General features: G+C 36.6%; 1 protein-coding gene across 5 annotated transcripts in view; it reads right to left on the bottom strand.

Moving 5' to 3' along the window:
* Positions 1–796: 796 nt before the first annotated feature.
* The window catches only part of LOC134745330 (facilitated trehalose transporter Tret1), a 60,637-nt gene continuing 43,654 nt past the window's right edge, over positions 797–17,779 (bottom strand). For 4 of the 5 annotated variants that reach the window (XM_063679344.1, XM_063679341.1, XM_063679343.1 and 1 more), the window contains exons 2-3: positions 6,112–6,211; positions 797–4,554 (exon numbers count right to left, since the gene is read on the bottom strand). In XM_063679344.1, coding sequence (XP_063535414.1) covers positions 3,197–4,554; positions 6,112–6,211 — 1,458 coding nt within the window. In that variant the 3' untranslated portion in view covers positions 797–3,196. Of the gene's footprint in view, positions 4,555–6,111; positions 6,212–6,952; positions 7,166–17,779 lie in introns of those variants that run through there. The other variant, XM_063679342.1, reaches the window with a different exon arrangement.

The following is a 17,779-nucleotide window of genomic DNA, read 5'->3' as shown; positions in this document are numbered from 1 at the left end:
GACCATGCGTAACAGCACACCGACAAAAAAAGGTGTACCTAAAGCCACCTACAGCTCACAAAGCCACTAGTTAGTCGACAGCTTAACGTTACTGCTAGCGTGCTAGCTTAGGTTTCGCAGGGTAATTTGCAATCAAGATAATTTTTATGCGATAAAGTAGGTAGGTATAATCTCTTAAGGATATAATGAATGAATAAACAGATTTATTCAAGCAGCGAGCGACCTTCCTTAAGTGAATCATCGGTACTCTAATTAATCATCAGCTTCAAGTAGTTTAATGATGAATCGCTTACCTACACAGCGAGGCAACTTATTAGGTAAATACCTACTTATAATATTATTATGCATTTTATATGTATCGAAGTTTATTATTCATATTATATATTAATCATCTTATGCATCAAAGTTTTCCATCGCAATCAGTATAAATTCAGGGTGACAAACTAATTGGGGAATAAAACAAGCGTACATATGGCAAACGGAAAACGTAGCTCATACAAATACGTGACACCTCTGTCACGTGCACGTTGCCGATGATTAGTTGTATCAAGTATCTACTTCTGAAGGAGGTATTTTACCTAGGTAGCATAAGATGAACTATTGGCTCTAAAGGTGCCCACTGACTATCAGTCCGCCGGACGATATCGGCCTGTCAGTTGTTCAGAACTGTCAAATTTTTGTTCTAACAGGCCGATATCGTCCGGCGGACTGATAGTCAGTGGGCCCCTTAATAACTGTATATCTTAAGACATACTCGCTCATAAAGGTTTGAGTTTCAATAATAAGTACAACAATAATTTCATATTCAATATTTTAATTCTGTAAATAAATTGTAGTTAACTTACATCTAATTAAATTAACTCACAGCATGCGGCTACTAACGCAGATAGTCAAATTAACATTAACGCTAAAGTAACTCGCAAATAAATCTCAAAATTTAGGTAAATAACTAAAACCATAGTACAAAAGTATGAAATCGTTGTCATAACTTAAAATATTATACATATTCAAATTGCAAATTTTTGTTGCTATGGCAAATTGTATTGGCAATTGTACAAGTAAAACGAACATCGATTTTAAATAGTAATTCTTAAACATACCATCAAATATTTTCAAAATAAGGCCAATGAGTCAAGATAAAAATTACGTAAGATAAAAAGAAAATAAAGACTAATAAAGATGTAAAATAATATGTCAAAGTTAATCTTGACTCGTTGGCTAAGTTTTACATTGACAACATGTTAAAATTCACAAATGCACAATAGTGAAACATACAGGACCAAGACCTCTTTGAGCCAGGGACCGAAAACCGGTATTTGTTTCGTACAAATTAACCGGTATTCAATTTCGTTATATCGGTTGTTTATGTATATTTTTGCATTTCAATTAGCTTATCTGATAACACATTGCCCTCAACTAAATATAATTCTAGAATATCAGAGAAATATTGCGAATGCTATGTGTTATTTTGATTTTGGGTTATACCGGTAGCGGTCCCTGGTTTGAGCACAATCTATGCTTTATGTGGTAGCTGGATGTGCCCATAGCGCCATCTATATACGTGTTTTTAATTTGCTTTTCTTCACTTTTAGATAAGAGCGGCAACACACCGTTTATTTAGACGCTAACAAAAAAAAATAGTTATAATATTATTAATATAAATTACATAACTATAAGTAATATCATTCACTTGTGATCTCATCAATATATTACCCTATAAGGTTTAAATATTTTCCTACTAGCATAATTGAAATGTAATTTTATCTCAAAATATATTATTGTAACAATACCTTTCCTCTATATTCATATAAAACTACGATGAACATTTCGTAGCGTTTTTTTAGGGTTTTATAATTTGCACGACATTGTTAAAATTTACAACTCCAGTGGGTCTAGTGTCTACTGATTATACATATTTTTGTATTGATTAATATTGGATGATATGGATGTACAGTACAATATCACCTTGATATAGCAACGACGTGGTATATGGAATGATTCCTACGGCCTGCCGTTGGTCTTTTAAAGCTTAGCTTAAGACGAAAGTGGAGGACCCGTGAGAAATCACCTTTTCATACAAACGTAGTCCTCATTTTCCTCTCTGGATATTAAAATTATTGAAAATATTTTGACACAATTTGTTGTAAATATTTTGACATGATTTTTGAATTATTTTTAAAAATTGTATGAAATCTGTTTTTCGCTCCTAATTTTTACCATAATAAAAAAATCGAAAAAAGTCAAACGTAGGGGCATAGCTATGGTTCATATACATCCAATTATATTAAAAAAATTCCATACTGTCATATCCAGAAAGAAAAATCGGGACTACGTTTGTATGGAGAAACGTCCGTCCCCTTTCCTCTTAACACAAAAACTATTACCTACCTACTAAATCCGTTCAGTACCTAGTTTTTTTGTATTCATAGTATAAAGGTAAGTAGAATTTATTATAAAACATTGCGTCACGTATAATAAAATTACGCCTTTAGGATTCTGCTGTCTGTCAATGATCATAAAGCCATTTTCTTTTACTTGACTTATTTAGAAACACAACTAACCTCAAAATAAACGTTTCTTGGTTAATATTTGGCTAAAACAGCTATTTTCTTATTTATACAATTTATAAGTGACACACAAATAACTAGTTGTATTAACAAAAATATTGCTTTTTGAGGCTAGTAACAAGTAACAACCAAATAAGACCAGAGAAAAAAATGAACTTTATAAACGAATTTCATATTACACACCACGCAACTGACACAACGAGCTAGCTGCCAAACATTCAAACAACATTAAATATATATTTTAATAATAAATACTTTAAAACTAAATAAATTCAACATCGGACTTAATTAAGCGGCCGCGGGGCAGGGCCGAAGGGACAAAAGTCTTTGGTACTCGCACACAATAAATATACGTCACACGTCAAAGCATTCTTGGCCAAAGAAGCTAAGATCCACCCACGTCTGATAAAATCATAACCTCAAAATGTATTTTCTTGAGCTATATTTGCTATTTCCCATTACACTTAGAGACAAAATATTTAACATAGCATGGTCATCTGGGATATTTTTTTAATAAGAATAGTTAAATATGTCCAAAAGCATTTCGAGATTAGAAATTAATTCAAACTAAGAGTGGTCTTCGACGGCGAAACGCCTCAAGTCAGTACAAAATAGTAAATGCAGTCTATTTATTTCTTCTCCTCGACGCGTTGCCGCGGCTCCGCGCCGAGCAGTACCTGGATTTCGTCCTCACTACGGCCCTTGGTCTCTGGCACTATGAAGAAGATGAATACAAACCCGATTAGCATAATGCCTGCGAACAGCCAGAACACCTGCCCCCGGCCGATGGAAGCGTTCAGGGAATTAAAGGTGCTGGTCACGGTGAACGCGAGCAGCCAGTTGAGGGTACCTGCGGTCGAGCCGACAAACGCCTTGATATCGATAGTGCACAGCTCGCCGGCCATCATCCAGGGAATAGGTCCGAATCCGAGCGAGAACGCTATAATGAAAAGGGACAGCGCCACCAGAGGCAGCCACGAGATCTGCTGCACTATCGGCGCGTCCGCTCCATGAATCGTTTGCAAGAAGAAGAATACGCCCAAAGCGGTCGAGCACACGCACATGACCAGCGCGGACAGGAGCAGAAGGATTCGTCGGCCGAGTTTGTCGACCACGAGACTGGACGTGAGGGTGGCGACCACCTGGATGACGCCAATGATGATGGTGGCGATAGCCGCCGGGATGGCCGCGCCGGCCGCCGCGAAGATGTCCGACGTGTTGAAGATCACGGCGTTGATTCCGGACAGTTGCTGGAGTAACATTAGCGAGTAGCAGATCAATAGAGCCTTCAACGCAGTCTTCTTAGTTATAGCGTTAGTAAAAGACACTGGGTTGTTCCTCGACTCTTCGGCCTTCGCTCGCATGTTATTCAACTCCGTGTCGACGTCGTAGTTCCTGCCGCGGAGTCGAATTAGGGCATCGCGCGCTTCGTCGGGGCGATTCTTCACGACTAAGAAATTGGGACTCTCTGGCATGAAGAAAAAGACAACCCCGAAGATGAGAGGGATTATGCCACAGAGAACGTTGAACACTAGTACCGAGACGTAGCTTCCCACGGCGTAGGCGAATAGGATACCGACAGTTATCATCAGTTGGAAAAAGCTTCCGAGCGTTCCTCTGATAGAATCCTGTGCGATTTCGCTAGTGTACGCCGGCGCGGTGACACAGAAGGCTCCTCCGGCTATGCCGGTGATGAATCTACCCGCCATCAGCATAGCTATGTTTGAAGCGAAGATGATCAGCAGCCAGCCGATAGTGAAGGGTATTACTAGGCACAACATGGTTTTCTTCCGGCCTATAGAGTCCATTATGAGGCCTATGGGGAAGCAAACCGCCGCAGCGCCGAGGTTGACCATGGAGGAGACCCAGTCGCCCTGCGACTCGGAGACTGAGAAGTCATAGTCGGTGCTGTTCTCCTGCTTGATCTTGAAGATGACGGGCGATGACCAGCCCAGCATGGTACCGGCCGCGAGCGCGCCCAGGGTCGCTGGAAATAACAAATGTAAGGTTAAATACAAATCCTCTTTATACAACTACTTAAAGCTACATGAAAATAGGTACAAAGAGAATATTTATAAAATAAAAACCGGCCAAGTGCGAATCGGACTCGCGCACGAAAGGTTTCGTACCACTTAAATACTTATTCTATTTTGTTTTAGTATTTGTTGTTATAGCGGCAACAGAAATACATCATCTGTGAAAATTTCAACTGTCTAGCTATCACGGATCATTTGATACAGCCTGGTGACAGACGGACAGACAGACGGACGGACAGTGGAGTCTTATTAATAGGGTCCCGTTCCCGTTTTTACCTTTTGGGTACGGAACCCTAAAAACGAATACTGTAAAGTAGCACATTATTATGTATATCACCCGCATTAAATGAAATGAAATTAACATGTACCTATTTAAACACTCAATGACAAAATCAGGTTATTAAATTTATATACCTATATACCTATAGCCATGTGTTTTTCCATTAGTACCTACCAATTTTATTATGAAGTCTGGTAAACATTATTATGACGACTCATTCGACATTTTGTTTATGTGATATAATAATTTTGCAAATAAACCAGTTGTTGATTAGTTTGCCTGACAATTGAAATGTTTTTTTTGTCTGATTAATTCTGGTTTATTCGCTGTTGTATATAAACAGGAACTTACTAATGAACAGAAGTTGTAACTCATGATTGTGAATATGTTATACCTATTCTTTCCTTATTTTAACAATTAATTCTACGATTTCAGATAGACATCAAGTTTACTTTTTAATGCTGTTTCACCAAACAAGTTAGATTAGGAAGAAAAACAGTAAAATCTGTGACATCTGGCACCACCCCACCTATCTATCACATTACCCATTCAATGCAACTGATTAAATATCTAGTTCATGTAAAACCAACGATAAACAGTCACTCATCTTAATCAATGAGCAATACTTAGATGCCAAAAATTATTTAGTTTCACACACACAAATAGAAAGTATATTCAATTTGGTTTTTTTTTAACTTTATTGCACAGTAAAAATATACAGTGACAAAAGGCGGACTTTATGCTATACGGCATTCTCTACCAGTCAACCTTTAGGCCAAACAGAGAAGCATAGTTGGTGTGGGATATAAAGAACACTAAAACTAGATGCTTAAAATTTACACACAAATATAAATAGAATATAAATACAAATATAAATGTAATATGAAGATAAAATAAATATATACAACGTCAAATTGTAATAATAATTAATAGCTGTTTGGTAATTGTAATAAAATAATCTAGTATTTAACATTGCATTGCATTTAAATCATTCCACCATTATCCATTATTGCATCAAAAATACTTTATCCAATATGTGCAGTTTGCTGCAGAGATAAATGAACCAGGGGGGTCTGTTATTTATGCAGAGGCATTTTTTTTTTGCAGGGCGGGTATCTGTCTCTTCAGCTGACTGTTTAGCCATTTTGAATATAATTGTAAAAAAAATGTTAAGACATGATGTGACTTTAACGCTGATAGTGCTGTTGTAGTGAGTATGAGTAAATACCTGCTAGTGCAGCGATGTACTGCGGCAGCTTGCGTCCGGTGTCACGGGACTCCACCAGCACATCATGGGACACGCCAATATTCGCCATCCCGTCTGTGCGCTGGAATGAATGAAAAATAAAATTAATAACATGACCATGGGCCCTGTAGCATAATCAGGTATAATGAAAAAAATAAGTTATACACTTTGGTACCTTTGTTTGGTTTGAATTTGGAACCCATTTCAAATCTAGGGCACATAGTATGGTTGAAGTTTAGACAAATGGGAATTTTCATATTGGCATAATTATGTTTGCCGTATCAACAAATTTTACAACTACTAGCAAACCTTTAAAGCAAATTGACTAATAATATCTGATGCATTGATGCAGTTTGCTAAGCTAGGTACCTTGTTGTGTCATCTCCCATTTTTTCTAAATAAATTATAGATAATATATATTGATTTTTAAATAATTAACACTTTAGTGTATCTAAAAAATCATCTGATGTTTTTCTCTCTGTTGTTATGTATCTAAAATATTTATTAACAATTGTATCTAAGAGATAAGAAGACAAACTGGAAACATAACATCAAAACAAAAAGCGTAACATCAATCAATGTAATATATGTAGTTTCCAGTTGTTGAATCAGGTCTCAGTCAAAAACAATCTATTCTGTACGTGCTACTTATGTTCATGAAAACCCAATAAAACACTCCATTATTTGCTAGACAATGCTATTGGAATGACCTAGAAGAATTGTTCGAGCTAATGATTAATTCACAAAAAAACCGATGCAATGGAAAAGATAAAAAATTGATTATAAGTTATGAAAATCATCCACGGTCTAGTGGCGCAAATACCTCATTTTGGATGATGCTTGGTCCAGGCACTGCGGGAATTGCAGACAAAAGTGGCTGCGTCTCAGAATCAACATGATTACGCCTAAATAGAGACGACCTCATTTTAAGTGGATAATTGTATTAGCACTGTGAAACAAACGTCTATAACGTGTATTTGCTGGATGCAAACTGTTTCGTTTCAATTTACACGGACAAACATTCACAATATCAAACCAAGCTGACTGTGGTTGTGTTTTTATTAAACACAGATGACTTGACTTTAATTTACTTATTATCTGATAATGTTGCTGTGAGCAACCAATGACAAGCTGTCAAAGTGACAACTGACCTTGTCAATGACCTTGAGTTTGGTGATTGTAAAAATAAAATTTCATTCATTCATTTAATTTATTCATAAAACAATTTTACATTGTGTTTTTAATTTATAAATTACTTAAAACTACATGAACAAACACAATTACAAGCAGAAAAACGCCTCTGAAGCGACAGTTGTGTGTCGCATCCAGGCCATAAATGTTTAAAAAAAAAAACGACAGTTGTGTACTAGGGATTGACTAGCTAGAAAACCGGTATTGTATTATTTGTATGTTGGCAGTGAAATTGCCCAAGAGAGTGATGTTAAGCCTCTCTACACTCGCCGCGTTTCGCGCACGAGTATGGAGCGCGCTTTATAAGTTTGTATCTGTGAAACCGCTCCCGCACCGTATCTTGTAGCTTTAAAAAGTGAAAACGGGAGAACCTATTTGTATACGTTACTACGGGATTTATTTATCCAAACATAGCATAATGTTTCCTTTAAATACGGCACGCCACAATTACGGCACACCGTAAAGGGCCCTCCACACTCATGCGCGAATCACGGCGCGAAGCCGCGAACGCGAGTCTGGAGTCTAGTTCGCTAATCAGCGAAATCGACTCCACACTCGCGTTCGCGGTTTCGCGCCGCGTAGTCTGGAGCGAGCTTAATACGCCTACAAAATTGTAATAGCAACAAATGGTTGAACTAGAAGTTTCAATTTTTCTGGCGCTCAGGATATGTACGACTTCGATCTAACTTACATTATAACATAACTGCTACTAAAACTGGGTAATTGCCAAACATATTTGTTTTTTTACATTTATTGGCTTCGTGGAATAACTGACTAAATTACTCCGTGAAGATGAGATATTAAAAAGAAACGTCCCACCCCGTCCTGTCCAGTGTGATTTTAAATACGGCTGCCTTCTATACTGTCTGCACACTAGTGACCTAAGTACCAAGGATTGCAACACCACACCTAGCCATTTTTACAGTTTTTATGCATTAAATCAATAGCGCCTGGGTAAGGTTTAAGTACTTTGTCAACAACTTTAACAGCTTAAAGCGAGTTACATTCTCATGATCATAAAATTCGCAATTTCAACACGGGACATAAAAAGTTAAGTCTGTAGGTAGGTACGAGTATGTAGCTAGATTGTAGCTAGCTAGTGTTGTTTGTAGAGAACTGGTTTCAAACTACCTAGTAACAGTAGTAACCTTCTAAGGAATTGTATTAAAACTTTGGCGAAAAATGTTACCCTAGTTTACGTAATGTCTAATGTCTGACTGCTGATGCCCAGGAGGACTGGCCAAGTTGCCAATAGAAAACGCCAATCGATACTTAAATAATGTATGACAATATTCACGTGATTTTTTGTAACATCTGTCATCCCGATACGTGTTTTTCTTTGCGTTTGGCGTTTGTCGATGTACGATTGCCATCTTGGCTAGGGCAAGGTAGCAAAGTGACGTCAGCGACGTTATAATGACGTAATTATGGCAACATAATGACGTCGCTGACGTCATAATGACGTATAAATGCTGCTAGGGAGGCGTTCCGTCGGGTGGTCGCACGCACTTGACATTGGCATTGCCACTGCGCCGCTTCGCCCTTGACTCGGTCATTAGAGCTACCTAGCTCAATTCGCCATGTAAATTAAATTGCAAATAAAAATAAATATTAACGTCTCATTTATTCACTATGCAATAGGTAGGTTATGCACTTTAATTACAGATCGTTGCACAACCCAACTATTCATCCTTTAGTGCAAGAATTAAGTTATGTTAATATAGTCAATATAAAATCATTCACAGTATTTATTGAAACATTACGAGTAGGTACTCTATATGTAATTTAGCGTATAGGTATTAAGCGTTTTATTTCCATAATATTACGACGACCGCGTGTAGTTGGGCAACAGGCACGTTTCTTGACTCGTGACTATTATTGATACAGCCAATTGAATGCCAATCAAAGAATTGTATTTTTATAGTCTCGGTAAAAATATAGAGGAAAACAAAAATAAGACGCAGTATACAGTCTGTCCCTAGCCATAGGACAAAGCCGAAATATGTTTGCAATAAAAGCTTTTGACTTTTGAAATATACATATGCATTAGGGTATTTAGAGCCATCAGTATACAAATAGAAAGTATAATAACAACCGGTGTAGCGGTTACAAAGAAATTAACATACGATTTTTTACTTTGGAGCAGCCTGTATGCTCCTTCTTCGACCTTTTTGATTATCTTTTTTTTATGACACTTATAAGATTCTGATTAATTCTGATTTTTGACAAATGTCATCATTGCCTAACATTTTCGAACAAATTATCAAAAACACTGCCAATGATTAATACATGTCCTTGTTGTCGATTATTGGCAATAACTTGTTTGAAAATTTGTTTATTTATATTTTGTTCTAATTTAAAAAATATTAACGTTAGAGCATTTCTGAGAAGTGAGATTTCAGGGTTTATCCAATGGCTAAAGACCACTGTATGTGTATATGGCATACCTACAGTCAGTTTTTTTCAATTGTAGCGCACCATACTTAGGCACCTACAGATGTAAGTAGTGCATATAATTATTTTCCATCGTATTTTAACGGAGACGTAGAGCTAGAGAGTAAAATGTAGAGCTCCTAGTGAACTATTAGTTATATATTTTGCTACTACTGTATAATAATGTAACACAACTTTTTTTTATTTAAAAAAGATCTGGTCACGGAATTACTATACATTCTGACATGGTTTCAAATTTTAAACTGCGATTACTCAAAATGTTATACGAAATGTTATCTTATGTTATTACGCCGCGCGCAAAAAATCTGACGTCTCCTGTGCTGCCCCCTACAGTTTATGCACGCTCCCTATAAGTGGGGGTAATAACAATGAGGGCTAACGCGTATGAATTCGCCGCTAGGGGCGCTAGTGTAGATGGTGGTCTTTTCCATAGTTCGAAATGTCAAATGTCACTTGTCACTTCAATGACTGACAGCTGTTCTATAGTCTTTTGGACCACCATCAACAGAGGCGCGGACTTCCGGTTCGAACGCCATCTTGATAGTAGCCTCGTGATTAATTCCTTTATTTTTTGTTCATTAATATTGTTTAAAGTGTAATATCGATAGCTTTATTATACAGTAATCTAATTTGGTAGTGTGCAGTGAATGGAGAATTAATCTCAAAGCGTGTTTAACCACCATTTTGGAGTCAACGGCCGGTAGTCCACGTGCTTCTCGTAAAATCCAGCTATCGGTTTTACGAGACAACAACAACGAACTACCGAACAACGTCGTGCTCTAAGAGCATTTGGTATTTCTACCTCTAACCGTGTCTGGCTAGAGCCCTAGAGGCCCATAATTTTATTTACCGTACACTGGCTGAAGAAAATCTAGAAATATTAATTCGATCCCACGTGGATCCCACTTTGACGTTGGCGAAATCATCGAAAGTACCGATGGAGCCATACTACTTAAAGATTGATTGATTGAACAGAGGCGCCAACTGGTGAGCAAAAAAACGATAGCCCTCATTGACATGATAGCAAGTGGCGATTGAGGACGAGATTTTCTAACGATTTTATGAAGTTATAAATACATTCAACTAGCATCGGAATATACATATGATTGTCTTCCGTGTTATGTAATCCCATTGTGTGCCTGCATTAACAACATACCTAGAATACGCATAATATGACATGGACATGACATAGGAAACATATGAACAGTTAAAGCCAGACTCGCAAATTGGGCACTTCCTTTATAGCAGGGGTCGGCAACACGCGGCCCGCGGGCCGCATGTGGCCCGCGAACCTCTCACTTGCGGCCCGCGAGCCTCCTTGGCTATTTTGTATGTAATTTTGACAAACGACAATACCTGATAAAGTCATAGATATTAGCAAAGTGCGGCCCGCGTCAATTTCGTTAACTGCTATGTGGCCCTTGGCTGCTAAAAGGTTGCCGACCCCTGCTTTATAGGTACGACGCAAAATGACTTTAGCTATTATCTATTCTGGGTGGATAATCATGGTTCTGCGGCTAGTTCAAATATTTTATTTTATTTAGGTTGAAGATTAATAAAAATGTCTTGAAATTGGTTGTAAATGGTACTGTTTTAGAAAAACATCAATAACATGCCACTTTCGCGCTTACACACTTGTCAGCGCGTGAGTCGCGTGACATGTTATCGCTAGCGATAAACGACAAGTGACTATCATGCTTATTGGTATTTGTGTATTGGTGGTAATAATAATCGTTTATCTTCTGATTGTTGTCTAAATTTCCTTAATCGCGCCTTTACGTAATACATGAAAATTCCCCGCTTTATCTGTAGTTATTGATTTTTTATGAATAACTTGTAATATTTATTGTATTATTGAGGCCATTGCATATATACCTAAATAATCAAATTATTACATTAATACGCATAAGTCCCATAACTTCAGCCTATGAGCATTATTCGCAACCCAGAATAATTGTGCCATTTTCAACCAAAAGGTTACCTACTTATTGTCGCTTGTCAGTAAGGCGCTATTTCCAAATAGCTTCAATTAGAAATCAACCTTATCAACAAGCGACAATGTGATACCTTTTAGTTGAAAACGTAATTAGTCATTAAAGATCATTGTAATGTATATTATTATTTTAAGTTTGCTGCACCAAGGTTTCAGCTTCTTCCAAAACCTATAATGAACAGCCATTAAGTTCAAGTAGAAACTCGAGGGTTGCGACCTCGTTTGATAACGAGAGCATTTCGCAATCATTCACTGGTCTTCAACAATTTTAAACCTCATGAAAAGTGTTCAAAACAACATGCAGAAATCAATAGTCGTACCTATCGTACTATTCATATCCTCGGAATAGGTATTGACTGTTTCTTTTGGTAAATTTCTGTGAAGTTTTTCACAGAAATTTACCAAATTGTTTCGCTATGTGAAACAATAGCGAAAGCTGTCGAGACGTTTTCAAAACGTGACGCGTTCTCAAAAGAAAGGACTTTACTTATTTTTACTACCTATTGTGCACGCTTGAATATTATGATTACACGGATAGGTAATATTTTTAAAAATAGGTAGTTACCTACTTACTTAGGTTTTTTCTTGTAATTTTTCGACGTTGTAATTCTAAGAAGCACATATGATTCATATTTTTAACAATCTTATGGCCTAGATTCAAGGTATTTTAATCTTATATTGGTGCCTCTATATTGTCTTCTTTAGAAATAATATATTGTTGGTGCGATATAAATTTTCTTTGGTTTACAATTTGGTCTAGATATCTACGTACATAATCTTTAATAACGATAACGGGATACAAGTATATTTACCGATGAACTGGATCCAGAACACATGCCCCCTCCCATAGTTCCGCTAAACACTCCTACAGTCCCTCTAACCACTAGTGCCCCGGCCAGAGCGGGGGCCCCAAACACAGCCGCGGTCCCCAAAATCCCCACATCTGACCCGAACCGACCAAACATTGTAAACACTCCTCAATAATCTATAAAAATACTTTTGAATTTCTTGAGCACTTGACACTATTTTCAAGATGATATAGGTTTCAGACGCGATTACGGTAGAAATGTAGAAGTTTTGACATCGCTATATGAGATATGGATTGCATTGTTACGTAGGTATGTTATGTTTTTTGTAAGTGCTTTTAGGGATCCTTGGATTGATACATCTTATAGTTAAGACGATGTATGCCCAAGCCCCAAGGCGATTAAATTACTGGTACCTGCGACCGGACATTCCACTTTGAAAATTAAATGGCTGGACAAACTTCCCTAAACTTAAATTAGTTAGTAAAGTTAGTATATACTGAAACGGTCGTAAATTGTATGGGTAAATAAAAACAATGCTGTTAACTATTAACTAGTTATCCAAATCCATCCATTGTGTTGTAGCCATCATGATTTTTTTATTAAAATTAACTCATTAATGAATTTTATCAAAATGATTAATGGCTTCATTTACAATATTATTATTACTATTATCACTAGGATTCGGATCAAGGCATTTAAGATAGATAGATAGCGTTTATTCGTGGCAAAAAAGAGGAAAACACGTACATAGGAAACACAACATAAATAATATAAGCCACGAAATGGTCCCGACTCAGCATGGTGCTAGCCTGGCTGGGCTAGGGGTTTGAATTACTATTTGTACCCGAGCTGTCTTTTTTTGGCAAATATTTTTTTATTGTTTAAGATGTATACATCTTAAATAAGATAAAAAGTTTATCAATACAACTGTCAGTCGTGATAGAAACCCCTCTACGTTATCGCCAAGTTAAGATTAAATTCTATCTTTACTTAGTTAAGATTACGCGTGTTTCGAAATCTGTCTATTATGCTGTGCTAAAGTATTATTAGTTGATCTCCAGTGAGATAAACTATATTTACTAGTATTTTATAGAACTAAGGGAAGGACAAAAATATCACTCGATATTCGTCTCCAACTGCAGTTTCTCTTAAATTTTGTAGGCAATACAAATCTAAACTCTTACGTTTTATGCAGATGCCTGCACTATAAAGCGAGATTTAGACTAGCGAGAACTTGCATGGAATTTCCATTACATTGCGGTATCTGATAAACATTTTGAATGCAGTTTACCTTAGTAGTCAGCAATGTAACGTAAATTGCATGCGAGTTCTTGCTAGTCTAAACCTCGCTTAACAATATGTATCAGAATAATATTTGGGAAGTTTGACAGTTTTTTCATGGGATGACAGCTGTTGTCGCAATATTTAACATTAGTCAAGTCCCTGAGCAAGCAATACTTCCAGCCACAAGGCCCTTAGCTCACAAGCACCCTGTATTTTAATTAATGCTTATTACGGCACTTGTGCATTAGCAACATTATGTTAATTTCGCTAACTGTCGCGTAAGGCGCTTGCATTTGCCGCTGATGTGTTGTGGTGACATGTAGACCGAGTAAGGACGACCTCAGTTGCATCCGCGTCCGCCTTGCACTTTTATCCTGTTTACTTTATAATTGGGCTTCCGCTGTACCGAAAACCTAACAGAAGATGGAGCAATAAAAGAAAATGACGGATAATAAGTCTTGAAAATCACTTGTTACAGGCAAAATCAGTTGTTAAATGCCGCTTATTTATTTATTTAACCTTCATTGCACAAAAAAAGACCTTACACTACAAATGGCATTCTCTACCAGCAGGTAGCTTATTGAATAAACAAATTGGCCGAGTGCAAGTCGGACTCGCGCCCCGAGGATTTCGTATTACTCCAATATTTTTTTGCTGACTTCGAAATGAAAAGTAAGAGGTGTATAGAGTCAGGCTTCCGTAGCCAAAATGGCAAAAAACGGAACCCTTATAGTTTCGTCATGTTCGTCTGTCCGTAGGTATGTCACAGCCATTTTACTGGGAAACTATGAAATTTATTTTAATAGATAGAATGATTCAAGAGGAAGGTTTATATGTATAATTTGTAAAGGTTTTGTGTAAATTAGTTGAACTACCCGTGCGGGTCGCTAGTAATTTATAAAAATATATTTTTCGGAGGGGACTCCATTCATGTAGGTGCCTAAATCAAGTAAAATCGACGAGTGGCACACCATTCGATAGGTCTAAAAATAACATTAAGGTTACCGAGCTTTTCTGGTTTCAGTGATTCATGCTTTTAGAAATAGTCGCTCCGTAAGTCAAAAATATATAAATATTATAGTTATTTACGATACAAGAGCGGAAAGTAGGAAATTCACAACGAGTAGTGATAAATTAAAACACGACCGAAGGGAGTTGTAAATCGACACTAGTTGCGAATTACATACATGTATGTACATATGGCCCTTTAAAGTTTCGACATAGGTACGGAAAGTGCTTAGGTACTAGTGCGCACTAAGGCGGGAAAGTAGCACCATATGTAAAATAAAATAAACCGGACAAGTGCGAGTCGGACTCGCCCACCGAGGGTTCCGTACTTTTTAGTATTTGTTGTTATAGCGGCAACAATACATCATCTGTGAAAATTTCAACTGTCTAGCTATCACGATTCATGAGATACAGGCACAGCCTAGTGACAGACAGACGGACAGTGTCTTAGTAATAGGATCCCGTTTTTAACCTTTGAGTACGGAACCCTAAAAATTGATTGCATGGCTGATAGGTAGTCAACAAAGTGGTGTTATTTAATTTATCGGAATGGGCTTTGTTCAATATTTACTCAAGCTCAGCTATGTGACTCAGTCGATAACGCTCAAGGGAGGGATTTTGCTGAACAGCTTGAGACGATAGGTTTGTTTGAATAGGCCGACAGAAAATATCGTTCTCTAGGAAAAAGGGCTTTAGATTATAACTAGTATATACTACTACTAGTATATACTGTGTGAGACAGTGTACTGTGTGAAAGACGATAGATTTCTGTATTTTCCAGACATGACGACTAATAAGAACCCGAGTGGGTGGGTGGGAAAAGTGTAGTGATCAGGGATCAGACATATCGGTTCGTCAAATAAGGGTAGTCTTAGTGCCAGTTAACCATCCGTATTGACAGACTGATCAACGTCACCCGGCGTGCCGCGGTGGTTTACTAATGAATCTTTCCATACAATATTTTTTTTTTCGAACTCTTTAATGATGACAAACAGTTTGGTGCAAGTGAGGTGCAACCGGCCCTTAGTAAAGTATATATATAGTATTAGTCCTGCACTTATAGCAAATTGCTCTTCCTCTGCACTTTTTCTCACATAAGTAGGTAATGATAATAACTCCCATTTTACTCGACGCATGTATGTCATAAGAGCCGGTTTAAACTGGGTTTGGACAAGTATCGATATTGCAATTTGCATATTTTTGTAAATTTTATCATCAGATTTACTTTTTTTACCCAATTTAGGGTTGAGATTTTTGTTCTTTCAAATCTTTTATATTACGTCAAATATAATTTTCTTTATTCAAAATGTAAAAGTGATAAGCCACAAACGACCATGCAGAAAAGAACATAAGTAGCACAGGTTATCTGCGAATATAAATCAAGCAGGTTTTTCCAAAACACACTTTTCTTGATTCAACTGTGGCAGATTATAATGTATTTTATTTTGTAATATATTAAGTAAAGTAGGTGTTTATTTATAACGTAGTAGATATTTCAATCGTAAATGACTACAGGCGAGGCTTCACAAAGGTTTTACATCGGCCATGCAACAATAACACTATAACAATAACATTTTACGGCTTCCGATATTTAAAAGCAATTCAAAGCATAAAGACCATACGTGATTCTTTTTCCAGCATTCATCAACAATGAACATTAAAGTTCCTTCTTTTTTCACACGTATTATTATTCTGTTATAAATTTGATATACGGATTGATAGGAAATTTTTAGGTAAATGGTTAAAAGTAACCTTACTTAAATCAAAAGGTCTATGACCCTTGGTCAACCGGAAAGTATTAAACAGTAACCGACTTTATTCCAACTCGATAAGATCTAAAATCGAAAGCGAATTATTATCCTTTTCAAACTTTATAGTTTACTTTCCTCAAAAGGACAAGTACTCTAGTCAAGGATTCAGGGATGTCACAAGCTCCATAAAAAATTAATTTGAAAATAATGTATAGGTAAAAAAATAAAAAAATACTTGAGCGATATTTGAAACATATTTGTGGTGATTAACTAACAGCTAGTTGTGCTAATTTGTTTTAATCGGATTATATCGTTATTACTGATAAGAGGCGATTATCAATACGGAAATCATTGAACAATAAAATAATTTTATGTCATTCACACATCATTAAAATTATCCTCTTCGAGTAATTTAAAGTCGACACAAACTTGGCAAAATACCGATAATGATTTATCATTAGATAATAAACACTACAACTATTATATTTTATCCACCAGCCGAGACTATATTTTATGTACACTAATCTATGCTAAATAAATGTTATTTTGAGCAGCCCCCCGCTGCAAATTAGGGGCAAAAACACCAAATTTTGTTTGGAAAATTCATACGTATATTAAACAAAATACAAAAACGTGCAATTTTTTATAGTTCCATGTCAATACAATTAATGTCAGGCGTATAAAAAAACTAGCTAGATAGGTATATATTAAATAAGTACACGCTAATAAAAATGGCTTTGATGCTATTTGTTTTTTTTTTTACATTATTATGCAACCCAAAAAAAACCCTTTTCAACGAAAAGTAGTTGCCCAACTAGGGAACAAATAAAATTATTTAATGAAATATTTTGATTTGTGTTTTTTAAGTCACATACTATATATAAATTATAAACTGACTTGACACTAAATAAACCTCTAGTCAATTTATAACTTTTTCTTTAGTGTATGATATCTATTTCAGTTTAAAAAGCAGTATTTATATTTTGGACAGCCCTAGCATGCAACCATGCAAGGTTCAGAATCCACTGCACTTGTTACTCGTGGCCGATCGCGCCGAAATTCCTTTCCTTCACTCGGTAGTTTAATCATGCCTCATGCCTCATGCCGCATGCAGTTTTTCCGATCGTCATACATATATAAGAATATACAAGTACCTACAG

Source organism: Cydia strobilella, chromosome 11 (assembly GCF_947568885.1).
Source record: "Cydia strobilella chromosome 11, ilCydStro3.1, whole genome shotgun sequence".
Classification (NCBI taxonomy): Eukaryota; Metazoa; Arthropoda; class Insecta; order Lepidoptera; family Tortricidae; genus Cydia; species Cydia strobilella.
Note: the sequence above shows the minus strand (reverse complement) of the source record. Positions and strands in the feature narration are given on the sequence as shown.